Raw genomic sequence first — 16622 nt, forward strand, 5'->3', positions numbered from 1 at the left:
ACTGTGCCTTATGCTCGCTAGATCCGACGTACGCGCGACTTGTCATTTCTGCGGAACGTATAACCCGCCGTAGCTCTGTGCATATTTCGACAATGACGATAACGCACAGGGAAACGGGGTTTTACAAATATACGTTCTGTTCAGGAATCATACTTGAACACTTACGAATAACGTATTCCTACGAATGGTTGTTTATCGCATAACACGGAAACAGAAAAAATAAAATATGCATTAAAGCAAATATTTAATACAGATGCGACAATCAGTGTTCGCGCAAACGCAACAAACCAACCACCGATGCACTGCCCGAACGATGTCAGACTTATATTATAGGCCACGGAACAAGGCCAAGGTAAAATTTTGTTTATATATACCAGAGCTTGAGGTAAGGAAATGTTAAAGCTGCGAATAGGTATGAATAATACTAATAATACTATTTAATAATACGAGTACAAGCAATATGATGTACAGGCAACATAATATGTAAAAGATCAAAATATATAGATACTAGATGCCTTCCCTAATCGCGCAAGTCTGCCCGGGGTGGGTCTTGCTACGACGGAGGACAGACAGTGAATATCAAAGCTGGTCGTTTCGCCGGGCCTTTTATACACGGTTCATTAGCGATTACACAGGACCGGTATCATGTTCTGTGACAAATAACAAGAAACCGTAGAAACCCCAATAGTGCAATCGCCGATAAACGCACAATTTAAATAAAAGTTATGATAAGAATAAAATAATTATAATAATAATAAAAATATTAATATTAATAATAATAATAAGATCAGGAATAAGAATAATAAAAAAGAAAAGAAGAATCTAAAACCTTATCCGTGCATCCCCCCCCATCGAACGGAAAAATCCCCCCCTCTCGGATAAAAAATTAAAAGTTAAAATATTAAACAATTATTTATTATGTATAAACTTTTCACGGGATTTTAAGACTTTTCCAGAGTTTTTTCCAACCCGTTCTTTTCGTATTCGCGTAGTTTGCGTCTTTTGAAAGTCGTGCGTATATACGATTTTTTCGCCGTTTGCGTTCGTAGCGGTTGCGATCGCGGTAACGAGTACGACCGCCGACGACAGTCCCCCGGACGTTTTTCTTCGTTCTTTTTATTTTCGCACATAGGATCGCAAACGCAGATCGACGTAATTGATATTTATTCTATTGCTATTGCTTAAATGTACACGTATATAACATACGTTTGATTCGAAGCCCATTTTTCGATGTACAATACTGTTTTTTTTTCTTATTCAATAAATTGCATTTTATCGTATTTATATTATTTTGGTTGTTCTCGGTAGCTAAACTTTTACGTCATACTTATATCTTCAACCACACGTTGTGCTGTATACCATAAAAGCGTTTCTCGACGACGTTGGTGTCGCACAATACTGTATTCGTGTGCATGGGACATGGGTGTATCGGTGTATATATGTAATAAATAATAATACATGATAAGTTTTTTGTAGGTGTATTGATGAGTTATTAATAACATGTTATATATCTTTATAAATCGTAATTTAAATTATAATGTAATTGGATGATGTGTAATAAATAAATAGGTGTTTCTTTATTTTAAAATATTTTTATACAATACATTTAATGGTTTTTGGGGATTATGGGTGGCTGAAGGTGATGTTGAATTTTTTGTGGAACGCTCATTCATCCAACATCTACTGAGTCCCCCTTCTAGTTTTTTTCCAAATCAAGCACTGTATATTAATATTTAATAGAACAATGAGTATTTTTTAATTTGTTTACCGAATGGTGTAGCGCCTAACTAAATTTTAGATAGGCAGTTTTATAGACACGTAAAGATTTTCCGTTGCGCCTTGAAAAGAGATTAAGCTTAAAATATAACCCTTAGTTGTAAACCAGTGTTGCCGATATGCCGACGACAAAAGTAGTTTAGTGTAACTAAACACGGAAACACTGAACTTGTGTTTTGTTTATCGTGTCACTGGGTTCGTTTGCGGTATAGTCTGTATACATTATACACTTACTGTGCTTTTTCACGATTGACTTTTTTTTTTATCTTCAAACAAGTTTTGTTTTCTATTGATTTTGTTAGGTTTCGACGGAGATTTCAATTTTCGTTCTCTAGAGGCTTTGGGTAAAAACAACTGTCAATTAATTTTATATTATTATTTAAGCGCAATAATTTGTTGCGTTCTCTGATTAGGTAGTTAAATTTTTCGGCATTTTCAGGTGCTTTCGGAAATGGCCAGCCCCTCGCCAAATTCAATGGGACCCCCGGGGCCCAATCATCAACCGCCGCCTCCGACACAACCTCAACAACACCAACAACAGCAGCAGCAGCAACAACAACAACAACAACAACAGCAGCAACAGCAACAACAACAGCCGCCACAAGTACAACAGCAACAGCCACCCACCACTCCTCAGCCATTGCCTCCTCAAAATTATTCCCCAGGCCAGCCGGGTGCTCCGGCATCGCCCAACATGCAGCAGGGCACACAAACATTTCCACCTCCAGGCATTCAAGTATATCTCAATTTCAATTACTTAGTACATGATCGTATTATTATAAAATAAGTAGTTATATGTTTCCAATAAAACCAATTACTTAGGGACATTTAAAAAACATTTCAAAGGCATTTAATTGATTGGTTTTTTGTCTTATTGAACACAAATATAGTAAGTTAGTATTTAAGTAGAAATCAAGTTTGACAGCCTAGTATAAGTCTTAACAATACTGTAGGTATAAGATAATATGAAATTTGTTGTATTTGATTAATTCAACATAAATCCTTATTAATTCAGTATATTATAAAAATATTTAAGCAAAAAAAATATATATATTGTCCTATTTAACTCCATAATAGCACACACATATCAAAGTTAAAAAATAAATACAAATTAATACTAAGTACAGTTTACATATCTAACCAAATAAGTAGTCATATTAACAAAAAAAAAAAAAAAATATATGAATTTGCATTGATAACAAAATATTCTGTTGAAATATCCTCTCAAGCAACAGTGTAGTCTGTTGAGAATCAGGTGAACTTTTAAAAATTTGTATCTGATGTTATAAGTGTTCTTATGTTATGATTGGTAGGTTTTTATATTATATTTGACTAATCATTATGTAACATTAACCTATCCTTCAAATCAAGTAAATACCCATATGTTGAACTAATGAAATATTTACTTGTACAGTGAGATATTTTTTGATATATAGTCCTATACAATGCCTTGACTAGAAAATTAAAACATAACTAAAATACACTCCCTATAACTTGTACAGCATTTACTTAAATTAAAATGTGAAAATACGTAAATATACTAAAAGTATTCAAAAATATGCAGTATACATTTTTGTATTAATGTTCGTTATGTCTTAAAACAAGAAGTTCATATTTCTATTTGAATATTCTTCTGCCGTAATTAAAGAGTATACAAATACAACAAATCCTAAACCCTACTTATAATAATACTTACCATTAACTGTTAAGTATTGCATCTTAAATGTTTGGAGTTAACCAAAAGTGATAATCAGGTATACCTAAAGCTTCAAAAATCTTTGAAAACTCAGATAGCTGATAGTCATAATGATTGTTCTATTCACATTATTATAGATATTATATTAGCTATAACTAAATTTTTGTTGTCATTTATTGATAATTGGCAGTAAATAATTTACAGTATTTCTTATAAATATTGTTTATTATTATTTTGACATATGTTGATGATGACTTAAAATTTATCATGATTTGAAATAGAATTTAAATCTTGAATTTTAGTTCTTACTCATTATTTAAAGTTTTGTAGTTTACTTTTAAGATGAAATGGTTTAAATGTTACATCTCAAATAATAATATTTTGTATTTTATTTTACTTCAATACTTAATTGAAATTATTGTCTTTTAATTTCAAAAAATTGTCTGCTAGTTTTCTTGTACAAGCAGCAAGTATATCAGCATCCATTATGTTCTTGTATTCACCTCCTAAAAATATTGTTCTAAATGTAGGTATTCATATTTTATACTAATTATAAACTTTGTATTGTATTTTTACTAAAATTTTTACCTGTTGAATCAAGTACACAACCTCTAGCTTCTTGGATAATCAAAACTCCTGCTGCTACATCCCAACACTTTAATTTTTTATAATAACATATATCTACTGCCCCCATTGCCAAATAGCATAAAGCTATTGCTGCTGATCCTAAACTTCTTAATCTATTAAGTATAATAATATGTTTAATTTTTATACATTTTTAATTGCAACATTTTAATAATTTAAATGAAATTGAATTCATCTTAATTGTTAAAATATTAGTAAAACAAGTTGATATAAGTTACAGATAATTAACATTAATTATTTTAAATAGACTAAACTTCTTTAGTTAATACAATTTAAATGAATAATTGTAAATTATTTTAGTAAAATCTGTATACTCCGGCCTATGAGTAAACAGTAAAATAAATATAGATTAATAGTAGCAATCAATGTTGACTTATGCTGACATTAAGAGTATATCAAATTGTTGGAAGGTTTGTGAGTTTGGATGCATTTTGATCCCCACCCAATTATGTTCCTTATAGGCCAAAATATAGCAAAAAAAAACTTGTCAATTTAAATTTCATATTTACCCACGGAATTTCCTTATATCAATTTTGGTCGTAGAATAAAATTCATGTCCAAGCATAGCATTATTAAGATCTGAAAATAAAATAATCTACTAGATTCTGAACAAAACAACTTCTACATAATAATGCCAATTTTTTAAAATCTAAAATTCTGTTATTTTTGGGAAAAATTAAAATATATTTTATTGGATGAATGATTATAAAATTGCTCAGTAATTTTTATGTACGTATGATTGAAATAACAACATTTTCAAACTCATATTTTTTAAAAGCGCATACCGTTACAAATTTATATTAAGCGTTTATATTTAGTTTCATTAGCTTAAATATTAGAATTGATATATTACATTTAAAGTTAATAAATAGTAACATTATCTGGTTCTCAGAGTTTTTTATTTTATGTTATTAATCAAATTATATGTAAGTCACATATTACATTTAAAAAATTTCAATAACTCATCTTTAATTATAGTATAAAAATTAAAAAATACAGATAAACTTATAGTCATTAAATTGATAGATCGATTCACTCATATTAAAACTTACAAAATAAAATGGAAACTATTGACTGTACATTATCACTTGTAAAATAGAGATAACAATTAACAAATGTGGGTATTGCATACATCTAATAAATATTTTATCATTTGAATTGCATATTATTATGCAATTATAATATTTCAAGTGGAAAAAAAAATGTTTTAAGAAATATTTGTATCTATTGCTCCACTTTTTATACTCGCAGTTATATAAACTAATTATTAAATATTTATAGTTAAAAATTTAAATTAAGCTAAATATTGTCTACTTTGTTTTAGTTACCTTCAGTACTTGATACTTGTATTTTTTCATTATTCAAATATGCCCCTTTTCCTTTTTGAGCAGTAAATAATTGATTTATTATTGGATTATAAACTATTCCTATTATTATTTCATTTTCTACTGCCAATGCCAATGAAATACAACAAAATGGAAATCCTTGTATAAAATTAGTTGTTCCATCAATTGGATCAAGTATCCATGTAGGTTCCTCTGTTAAAATATTATTTGCAGCACTTTCTTCTGCAATAAATCTGTATACAATTGTTTATGTTTTTTTTATAAGTATTGATAATAATTAATGTTTTTTATGGTCAAATTTCCAATACTTATGATTTGGGTATAATTGAAATATGCTGTTAATTATTGTTTTTTCAATAAGTTTGTCGTATTGTGTTACAAAGTCCTTATCATTTTTCTTAGTTGATATTTCTTTTGGACTTTTAAAACCTTTTAACAACAGCTAAAAAATATGCTTAATGTTATAATACATTTTCACATTATAAAAAAATCTAAATAAACTTACTTCACCAGCCTCCAAAACAATTTTAAGTGCATGACTATAATATTGATCCATTTCAACCAGTAGTTTTAAATTTTTAAGTTTATTATAAATATATTATATATACTCTATATAAATTATATATTACAAAAAAATTTTGATTTAAAATTTTGAAAAAATTAACATTTTAACTTTCACAAAGTAATCTATAAAATACTTCCTAATAATTTCTTATCTTAAAAATAATTCAACACATATAATTATAATAAACCTTGTGTAGTGTGACCAAAATTACAAATTAAAAAATATTAATACAATTATGAGATAGTAGGTCTATACTACATAAACAGTTATTTGATTATTTTTTATATTTGATCATAATTAGCTCATAGCAAATTCAAAATAATTAATTTAAATTATATTTATTAAAAATAGTTTATTTAATGATTTTTATTCTCTGTATACATTATATTTATTGCATTATATACTATAATATTATAATATAACATTTTATTTAAAATGAGGTAACTTATTTATGTTTAAAATAAAAAATGTTAAGTTTAGTTAAGTTATTCCTTTAATGAATCTATGAATATATTTATGTAATACATTTTATTTTAAATTTTTAGTGGGTAAATTGTGTTGGTAACATAAAACATATCATTATCATATTATTATTTATTTATTTGATAGATAGGTAATCTTAAAAATTAGTGAGGATTTTACATTAACACCAATAAAATTGTATATTTTTAGAAAAGCTAATTTATTATACTTCAATAGTAAATGTGTTATTCTCCATTTTTAAACAATATATCTTAAAACATTTTACTGTATCATATAAGTAGATTACAATTTGATTTTATAAATCTAATGAAACATACAACAAAGTATTACTTAGTAAATTATTGATAAAATATATTAAGTTGTTTACAGTGTATTACACAACAGTGTAATTTTATTATTAATTACTTTTAATAAAATGTAAAGCTTAATAGGTAGTAAAATTTTAAATTTCTATTAAAACAAGGTTTTATCTTTTAATATAAAATTTACTTACTGAGATTCAATCTCAGTAATTTCTGTAGTTGGATGAATTTATATGAGTTTTTATCATTATTTATAAATTGTGTGTTTTTAGATTTAGTCAATCAATATATTTAATAAATATTTAACAAATCTGTAGTAAATATCTTTTGATATTTTATAGCCCAGTGGACCACCTCAAGAAAATTTAAATGCATTGCAAAGAGCAATAGATTCAATGGAAGAAAAAGGATTGCAAGAAGACCCCAGATACTCTCAATTATTGGCACTACGAGCAAGACAAGGTAATATGGATCCAAATCAAAGACCTCCTTCTTCAATGCAAGTAAGTTAATCAATATTAATTTTTACTTTTTAATTACTCTCCATTTGTAAATGTTTATTAATAATTTAATAACAATATAATTTACTTTAGGGAAATTATCCTCCTCAACATCCAGATAAACCACCTTCGCCTCAACAAAATTCCCCAAATCCTAATGGACCAAATGGACCAGTAGCCCAAAACAATTTAACTCCCGCCCAAATGCAACAGCTTAGAGTTCAGATAATGGCATATAGACTATTGGCTCGACAACAACCTTTAACCCAACAATTAGCTATGGCTGTTCAAGGAAAAACTTCACCCCAAGGATATCCACCGGTGCCTTCAGCACACCATCGACAACTAGAACCTGGAGAAATTGTAGAAAGCAGTATGCCAATGCCTTCAGGAGGTCCTATGAGATTACCAATGCCAATGCAAAATGCTCCAAGACAACCTAATCCTCCTGGTCCAATTCCACAATCTCCTGTTCGAATGCCTCAGCCTGGTTCTACTACGCAAACACAAATTCAACCTCCTCCAAATGCCCAACACCCTCAAGGCCCACCACCAAACCAACCTCCACCTGTATCAATGAATGGACCTCAACCACCTCCTAGTATGGCTCCAGGAATACCTCAAGCTTCACAGCAAATAAATGCCCCTCAACCTGTTGGTCAACCACCTATAGGAGGAGTCCCGCCGCCTATGATGGGTGGTCCACAACAATTGGCTGGTATACCGCCACATATACCCAACATGCCTACAACAAATGGACCATCACCACAACAATCATTACCCCAACAACAACAGCAGCAGCAGCAACCACAACCACAACCTCAACAGCAGCAACAACAACAACAGCAGCAGCCCCCTCAACAACAGCAACAAACACAGGGTCCTCCTCCTCCAGTTAAACAAAATAGAACCACATCATGCCCTAAGCCTGTTGGTTTGGATCCTTTAATAATATTACAAGAACGTGAAAACCGTTTGGCTGCACGTATTGCTCATCGTGTACAACAATTAAGTAATCTACCAACAACAATGAGTGATGATTTACGAATCAAAGTAGAAATTGAACTTAGAGCTTTAAGAGTATTAAATTTCCAAAGACAACTAAGAGCTGAAGTAGTCGCTTGTACTCGTCGGGATACTACTTTAGAAACTGCTGTTAATGTAAAAGCATATAAACGAACAAAAAGACAAGGTCTACGAGAAGCTAGAGCTACAGAAAAATTAGAAAAACAACAAAAATTGGAAGCTGAAAGGAAGAAACGTCAAAAACATCAAGAATATCTAAGCACTATATTGCAACACTGCAAAGATCTAAAAGAATATCATAGAAATAATATTGCAAAAATTGGACGTCTCAATAAAGCTGTTCTTAATTATCATGCCAATGCTGAACGTGAACAAAAGAAAGAACAAGAAAGAATTGAGAAAGAGCGTATGAGAAGATTGATGGCTGAAGATGAAGAAGGCTATAGGTATAACTTATTTTATTTTTGGTTCATGCTTGTGTAGAGTCATAGTTTTAAAACTAAAAATATTAAATTTTTTTTATAGAAAATTGATTGATCAAAAGAAAGATAAACGTTTAGCTTTCTTACTCTCACAAACTGACGAGTATATTGGAAATCTAACAGAGATGGTAAAAGAACATAAATTAGAACAGAAGCGAAAGCAACAAGAAGAACAAAAAAAGAAAAAGAAGGTAAGTTTATATTTAATACCAAATAAATTAAAAATAATCATATTAACTAATTACTTATTTCACTATCAATTAATAGAGTGATGGGCCCGAAGATCATGATGAAAGTTCTCAGCAATCAGACATGCATGTTTCAGTATATGAACCTTCTACAGGTTAAAACTTAAATAAATATATTTGTATTTTACATTTTCTAAATTTTACTTTAATTTTTATCACAGGAAGAATATTTAAAGGAGAAGAAGCTCCACTTGCGTCACAATTGAACAGTTGGTTAGATGCCCATCCTGGGTGGGAGGTAATGGAGGAATCTGATGACGAAGATGATGATGAACAAGAAGATGATGAATCAAGCAATCAAAAAATCAAAAAGAATAGTTTTGAAAAAGAAATTGCTGAAGATAAAGAACCAATTAAAAAAACCAAAATGGAAGATGATGAATATAAAAATGCCTCAGAAGAACATACTTATTATAGGTAAGAAATATATGAAAGCAAAATTAAAGAAAAAACTAATTACAATGTTTTTATTTTTTTTTTTCAGTATTGCTCATACTATTCATGAAAGTGTTACGGAACAAGCTTCCATTTTAGTTAATGGCAATCTTAAAGAATATCAAATAAAGGTAATGCCATTAATTATTAATTATTAATTTGAAGAAAAAAAACGGTATTTAACTTTGACTTTGTTTTATTATGTAGGGTCTTGAATGGTTAGTTTCATTATTTAACAATAATTTAAATGGAATACTTGCTGATGAGATGGGTTTAGGAAAAACCATTCAAACAATAGGTCTTATTACTCACCTTATGGAAAAAAAGAAAGTAAATGGACCTTTTTTGATCATTGTGCCATTATCGTAAGTATTAACAATTCTAGTATAAATTAAGTTAAGTTATATTTTTTTAATTTTCATTCTAATTATTCCATTATAGTTTATAAAATATGTTATTGTTTTCAATATTTGAGTAAGTACTCACCAAGTGCCCCAAATATTTTAATTCAAAAGGTTAAATTAAAATATGTCATTGATACTAAATGTGTATAATATTCCTGAGTAGAACTCATTATAAATATGAAAATAATATCCGAATCTAACTGAAATAATTATTTTCTTGATGTTTCAACCTTTGGAAATTATTTTATCAAATATCAATTTACCTTATACTTTAACATTTGAGATAATATACATTTTTTTTTAAATTTTAGTACAATGTCAAATTGGGTATTGGAATTTGAAAAATGGTCTCCTTCAGTCTTTGTTGTAGCTTATAAAGGCTCTCCAATTATGCGACGAAATTTACAGACACAAATGCGATCTAATAAATTTAATGTCTTACTAACTACATATGAATATGTTATAAAAGATAAATCAGTTCTTGCTAAAGTAAGTAGTATTTATTTTATTATTTCATAATAATTTTTTTTATATTTTAAATAGTGAATAATGTATATAATTATATCAATATATTTCTAGCTTCATTGGAAGTACATGATTATAGATGAAGGTCATCGCATGAAAAATCATCACTGTAAATTGACTCAAGTCTTAAACACTCATTATAATGCTCCACACCGATTATTATTAACTGGTACACCTTTACAAAATAAACTCCCTGAACTTTGGGCTCTTCTCAATTTTTTGTTGCCATCAATATTTAAATCATGTTCAACATTTGAACAATGGTTTAATGCACCATTTGCTACTACTGGAGAAAAGGTAGTTATTATAAATTAAATATTAATTTATGTGTGAAATTTTTTATTATAAATTTCAATTTTGTATATTTATAGGTTGAATTAAATGAAGAAGAAACTATTTTGATTATTCGTCGTCTTCATAAAGTATTACGTCCATTCTTGTTAAGGCGTCTGAAAAAAGAAGTTGAGTCTCAATTACCTGATAAAGTAGAATACATTGTCAAATGTGATATGTCTGGTTTGCAACGAGTATTGTACAAACATATGCAAAGTAAAGGTGTATTACTTACTGATGGTGCCGAAAAGGGCAAACAAGGTAAAGGTGGTGCTAAAGCTCTCATGAATACTATTGTACAATTGCGTAAACTGTGCAATCATCCATTTATGTTCCAAAGTATTGAAGAAAAATATTGTGAACATATTGGAACTGCTGGAAATGTTGTTCAAGGGTAATTTTAATAATGAATCATAATATTTATATTAAACATTTGCTAATTATTATCTTACACATTTTTTTTATTTACTGTAGGCCAGATTTATACAGAGTTTCAGGAAAATTTGAGTTACTGGATCGAATTTTACCCAAACTGAAAGCTACCAATCATAGAGTATTACTGTTTTGTCAAATGACTCAACTTATGACCATTATGGAAGATTATTTAGGGTGGCGGGGTTTTGCATACTTACGTTTAGATGGTACTACTAAAGCTGAAGATAGAGGAGATCTTTTAAAAAAGTTCAATAGTGCAGGCAGTGAATATTTCCTATTTTTATTAAGTACAAGAGCTGGTGGTCTTGGATTAAATTTACAAGCGGCTGATACTGTTATTATATTTGATTCTGATTGGAATCCACATCAAGTAATAATTATTTAATAAATCACTTGTAACTTTGTCTTGTAACTTTCAGCTTATATTTTCTATTCATAGGATTTGCAAGCTCAAGATCGTGCTCATCGTATTGGTCAACAAAATGAAGTACGAGTTCTTCGTTTAATGACCGTAAATTCAGTTGAAGAGCGTATATTAGCTGCCGCCAGATACAAATTAAATATGGATGAAAAAGTTATCCAAGCTGGTATGTTTGATCAAAAATCAACTGGATCAGAGCGTCAACAATTTTTACAATCTATTCTACATCAAGATGATGGAGATGATGAAGTAATTTTTTTTGTAATTTAAATGTGCCTAAATGAAATATATAATAACATTTGTATATTTTTAGGAAGAAAATGAGGTACCTGATGATGAAGTTGTTAACCAGATGATAGCTCGATCAGTAGAAGAATTTGAATCATTCCAAAAAATGGATCTTGAACGTAGAAGAGAAGAAGCCAAATTTGGTCCAAATAGAAAATCAAGATTAATTGAAATATCAGAACTACCAGAATGGCTTGTTAAGGATGAAGACGAGGTACAATTTTTTCATTTATTTTATTATTAATATTGCTCTTAAAATCACTTTTAAAAATAATTTTCAAGGTGGAGAGATGGACATATGAAGAAGATTCTGAAGAGATTATGGGACGTGGTTCTCGTGCTCGTAAAGAAGTAGATTACACTGATAGTTTGACTGAAAAAGAATGGTTGAAGGCAATTGATGAAAATGTTGACGATTTTGAAGATGATGAAGAAGAAGAAATAAAATCAAACCGTAAAGGAAACCGTGGTAAAAAAAGAGGGAAAAGAAATGCAGATGATGATGATGATCCACCAATTAGACGGCGAAAAACAATTGGACCTGAAGAAATAAAACTACGAAAAAAAATGAAAACTATTATGAATATTGTAGTAAAATATACAGATGCTGATTCCAGAATATTGAGTGAGCCATTTATGAAACTACCTTCTAGACACAAATTACCTGATTACTATGAAGTAATAAAGAAACCCATGGATATTAAAAAAATTGTGGCAAAAATTGATGACGGAAAGGTAATGTACCTATATTTGAATAAACATTTGAAGAATGTATTGTAGTTAAGAGTGTAATAATTAAAAACTACCTATATTTATTTTTGTTTTATTTATTAAATTTTAGTATGCAGATTTAAATGAACTAGAAGCTGACTTTGTACAGTTATGTAAGAATGCACAGATATATAATGAAGAAGCTTCACTTATACATGAAGATTCAATAGTTTTACAATCAGTTTTCACAAATTCTCGTCAACGATTAGAATCAACTGATATTCCAGAGTCCGGACCAGAAGAAGGAACAAAAAGTAATATTGCAAATCTTAATAGTAAAATTGAGCAATATTAGTATTTCATATTATATAATTGTTTGTTATCAAGGGTATGTCATATCTACTTGTGTAAACAGAACCATACATGTAACAGATTCTTATTAAAGTTTATTTATAGTACAAACTATAAAAAATTTACTTAATATAAAGTTTGTAAAGGATAATATAAAATTTGATCTAGTAAAAAGTTTTATTTATTTATTTTAATAAAAATCTGGTTTATATTTTCCTCTAAAAATTCAATAATATATAATTTGCTTTAATATTTATTATAAATAAACTGTAGTAATAATTATTAACCCTAGATTAAAACGCATTAAAAATATTCACGAGATTCTACGCACACAATTGTTTAGAACATGTATTGAAATATATCAATTAAAACTCGATAAATTGAAATAATCATTAATTTATTACTCTCAAATAAATAAAAATTGTCAAATGCTTTTATTGGTACTTAATTTAAACAGATTAAACTTTCATATCAATGTTATTACATATAAGATTATATCACAGTATTCCACGCACATAGTCTTATAGATCATTTTTTAATAGATAATGAACTTTTAACCCTTCTATAGTATAAGCATCAAATTGTATACGATTGGGAGTTATATCTAATTTTAATATTCACCTAATTAGAAGGTACCTAGGTTGGGTTAGATTAATATTTGGTATTTTTGAAGCAATAAACAAAATTCTAAAAGCCCAGTCTTTTTGACCATAAGGCGTGTGCTCTAAGGCTGATTGGGTATTTAGATTTGCTTTGTTCTGTTGTACATGTATTAAACATAGACTTGTAGCGTCCTCCTTATTATTATAATTTATGAGCTTAATGGAATTATTTTATATTTTTAATTTTAAATAATTTTTTATAAAAAAGTTGGTTAATAATAATTTTCTATGTAGATATTAAAATAATTTGCTAGTAAGCATTTGTCCTTTATGTTTTAGGTGAAGACGAGGTTTCAGATGCTGATACCACTTCATCCTCAATGAAATTAAAATTAAAAATGAAACCTCGTGGTAAAGGTTCTGAAGTTAGAACATCTAACCGACGAAAAAAAAAGAAGCATGTGAGTGACGATGAAGATGATGAAGATTCTAATTTATAAACATCTAATTTAGATTTAGTGTGTGAATCTTTAAATATTAGTTTCTAAATTTAAGAAATGTTTTATGACATTATTTTAGGGATATATTTATTTTTATTTTTTTTTTTTTAAAATCTTTCAAACTAGATTTAGCTTTTTAAAAATGAGATATTGGTTTATAATTAAATATACATATATTATATTATATTAGTGGATTTATTTGGGTCACAAAGAAATCATTTGTAAATAATCAATCCCTTGTTTTTATATATATTTATGTTTAAGTAACTTCAATTTTGCATAATATATTATATCCCATTTTTTAGCAGTCTAAAACTGGTTTCTATCCAAGAACAATGAGAATTAATTGAAAATTAAATTATAACTCGCTTCAGTAGTCAGACTTAAAATATTTAAATTAAAAATTTAATTTTCATATTATTTCTTTTAGTTCAATTACAAATGATTTTAAAAAAAGTTTATTCTTTGTAGTTGGTCTGTGTAACACTATTCTAAGCTCTAACTTGTTATTAATTTTTAACATTTATGTATAACAACAAAAATATATAACTTATTATACCATTCACTTAAAGTATATGCTCTTAAATATTTATTATTATTTTTATTGCAATGATGTAGTGAAATCAAATTTTATAGTAACATTTATGTTTTAGTTGTGAAAAAAAATTTTCATTTTCTAAAATCTCACTTATTGATGTTCATTGTCAGTTGCTTTAGTTTTTATATTTTTGGTATTTTTATTAGTTTTAAATAATATCTACTTAAATTCTATGGTATTTTTCATAAATAATTAAAATAATAATTGAATTACTTAATCTAGTACACACTTTAAAATTTTCATGAAACATAAAAAAAATTCTTGGAGAAATATTATGTAGACTAACCTATTTTAACCAGTGGTGTATATAGAAATTAATTTCAGGGTGGATTAAAAAAAAATTTCCATTCTTAAATAACAATTAATTATATAATCAAAATCAATGCCCGTACCAACCATACATTTCAAGGGGGGTTGAACCCCTAACCCCCTCACTACTATATACACAACTGATTATAACACCATATCTGCAATCACACTTATCACTATCAACTTGGTTCCTTTACAATGTAAGATTTTTCATTTTGATTTGATTAATTTTCAATTCATATAGAACATTGTCGACCACTCCGTTATACATAAACTCAAGATAAGCTTCTCACATGGATTATTGTATGGCTTGGAAGGAGTAAGTTACGATACAATTTGTAGCCATCAATCTATCAACTTATATGCATCGGCATCAATTTTCTATTTAACTTAAATTACCATTCCTAAAAGCCAAGGATTAAGTTTACAAAATAGTTTATTAGACGCTCGTACTTAAGTTTTTCCGTGTAACCAAGCGTCCATAGCTTTGTTTAGGGTGACTATATTGTATCCAGGGATCTATTCTGCTTAACTTAGATCCCTGATCCTTATAATGTGAAAGTCAAAGAAAGATAGCGCTATTATTGTGGCGCCTACAATCGTTGTACGAGATAGAATTAACTTTCATAGTGATTATAAAAATTCTACAACAAAATCGTACTTGGTTAAAGTACCCAGTGATTTCTAAATTATTGTGGCCAGACCTGTCTTGTACTTCGTAAAAAAAATGATGTCACCGAAAATTGAAACGCTGTATCTACTTGGGAATAGGTGCCAGATGTTGACAACGCACTGCTGACTACTGTACAAGCCACAAAAGGTCAACTCAGAAACTGGCCAAGTGTTCAACAATAAAAATAAAAAAAAAATTTTGCTCATGAAAGTAGAAATGAAGTAATTAAGATTATTGATTAAAGAAAGAGTAGATTTTGCCACAGTGTAGATAATATCACTACATATATAGTATGATTTTTTTCGATACCTATGTTATATAGTTAGTAGGTATAAAATATAAATAAATTTAGGCAAAACACCTGTGTATCTTCATTTTTACTTAATTTCATTAGGTATACATAGGAAATAATAATATACATTATACATAAACATAAGTATAATGACAAAAAATCTCAAGTCCCTACAATCAGTACCTACATTTAATCATCCAATTCCACTGTAGTTTAAATATGAAACAAGGGGTATTAAAGGCATTTGTGTTTAATTTTTATTTTTTATGTTTAAAATTTTCATATTATGAAAAGAACCTTATATTAAATAACATAAATTATTAATAAATAATTTTCTAATTCTAATGATTTTGATTGAATGCTATCAATATTTGAACTTTAAAATGATTAACGTTCATTTCTATTTTGGTCATGATACAATATTACCTAAAACCTAATAGTAAGTACCTTATTAAGCTTACTTATTAGTTATTAGTGTTATTACCTACAAAAAATAATTCTATTAATCATTATTATTATACACCGCACTGTTGAAGTACCTATACCTAGTGCTGTATACCTATAATAGTATATATTTACAATTTTTAATATAAAAAGGGGTGGTGCTAAATAGATAATCGTTCTGCTGTACAGCAGGTGTTGAGTGTAACTGTCCACGTATATGTTAAATTTAGAC

General features: G+C 28.3%; 2 protein-coding genes across 2 annotated transcripts; one reads left to right on the top strand and one right to left on the bottom strand.

Annotated features, from left to right (window-relative positions):
* Positions 1-1999: 1999 nt before the first annotated feature.
* LOC113554927 (ATP-dependent helicase brm) lies at positions 2000-14258 on the top strand. The gene is made up of 18 exons (XM_026959028.1): positions 2000-2120; positions 2216-2512; positions 7155-7316; positions 7407-8785; positions 8865-9012; positions 9089-9164; positions 9231-9486; positions 9554-9635; positions 9712-9869; positions 10220-10397; positions 10488-10730; positions 10805-11160; positions 11241-11571; positions 11641-11871; positions 11936-12124; positions 12193-12645; positions 12752-12935; positions 13914-14258. The coding sequence occupies exons 2-18, from the start codon at positions 2228-2230 to the stop codon at positions 14072-14074; spliced, it is 4872 nt and encodes a 1623-aa protein (XP_026814829.1). The 5' UTR covers positions 2000-2120; positions 2216-2227; the 3' UTR covers positions 14075-14258.
* Positions 3679-6022, bottom strand: LOC113554928 (inositol monophosphatase 1-like). Its single transcript, XM_026959029.1, has 6 exons — positions 5969-6022; positions 5772-5905; positions 5446-5696; positions 4627-4696; positions 4061-4212; positions 3679-3978 (listed from the first exon to the last, which is right to left on the bottom strand). Exons 1-6 carry the CDS (start codon positions 6017-6019, stop codon positions 3878-3880), a joined length of 759 nt encoding a protein of 252 aa, XP_026814830.1. The 5' UTR covers positions 6020-6022; the 3' UTR covers positions 3679-3877.
* Positions 14259-16622: the final 2364 nt, after the last annotated feature.

The sequence above is a fragment of the Rhopalosiphum maidis genome, chromosome 2 (assembly GCF_003676215.2).
Source record: "Rhopalosiphum maidis isolate BTI-1 chromosome 2, ASM367621v3, whole genome shotgun sequence".
Classification (NCBI taxonomy): Eukaryota; Metazoa; Arthropoda; class Insecta; order Hemiptera; family Aphididae; genus Rhopalosiphum; species Rhopalosiphum maidis.

Bases quoted from the DNA above. Each gene is read 5' to 3' on its own strand.
- LOC113554927 (XM_026959028.1), top strand. From the start codon at position 2,228: ATGGCCAGCCCCTCGCCAAATTCAATGGGACCCCCGGGGCCCAATCAT. The intron at 10,731-10,804 runs GTAGTTATTATA...GTATATTTATAG, and splicing joins TTGCTACTACTGGAGAAAAG to GTTGAATTAAATGAAGAAGA. The intron at 11,572-11,640 runs GTAATAATTATT...TTCTATTCATAG, and splicing joins CTGATTGGAATCCACATCAA to GATTTGCAAGCTCAAGATCG.
- LOC113554928 (XM_026959029.1), bottom strand. From the start codon at position 6,019: ATGGATCAATATTATAGTCATGCACTTAAAATTGTTTTGGAGGCTGGT. The intron at 5,906-5,968 runs GTAAGTTTATTT...CATATTTTTTAG, and splicing joins TTGTTTTGGAGGCTGGTGAA to CTGTTGTTAAAAGGTTTTAA. The intron at 3,979-4,060 runs GTAAAAATTTTA...CAATATTTTTAG, and splicing joins TTGTGTACTTGATTCAACAG to GAGGTGAATACAAGAACATA.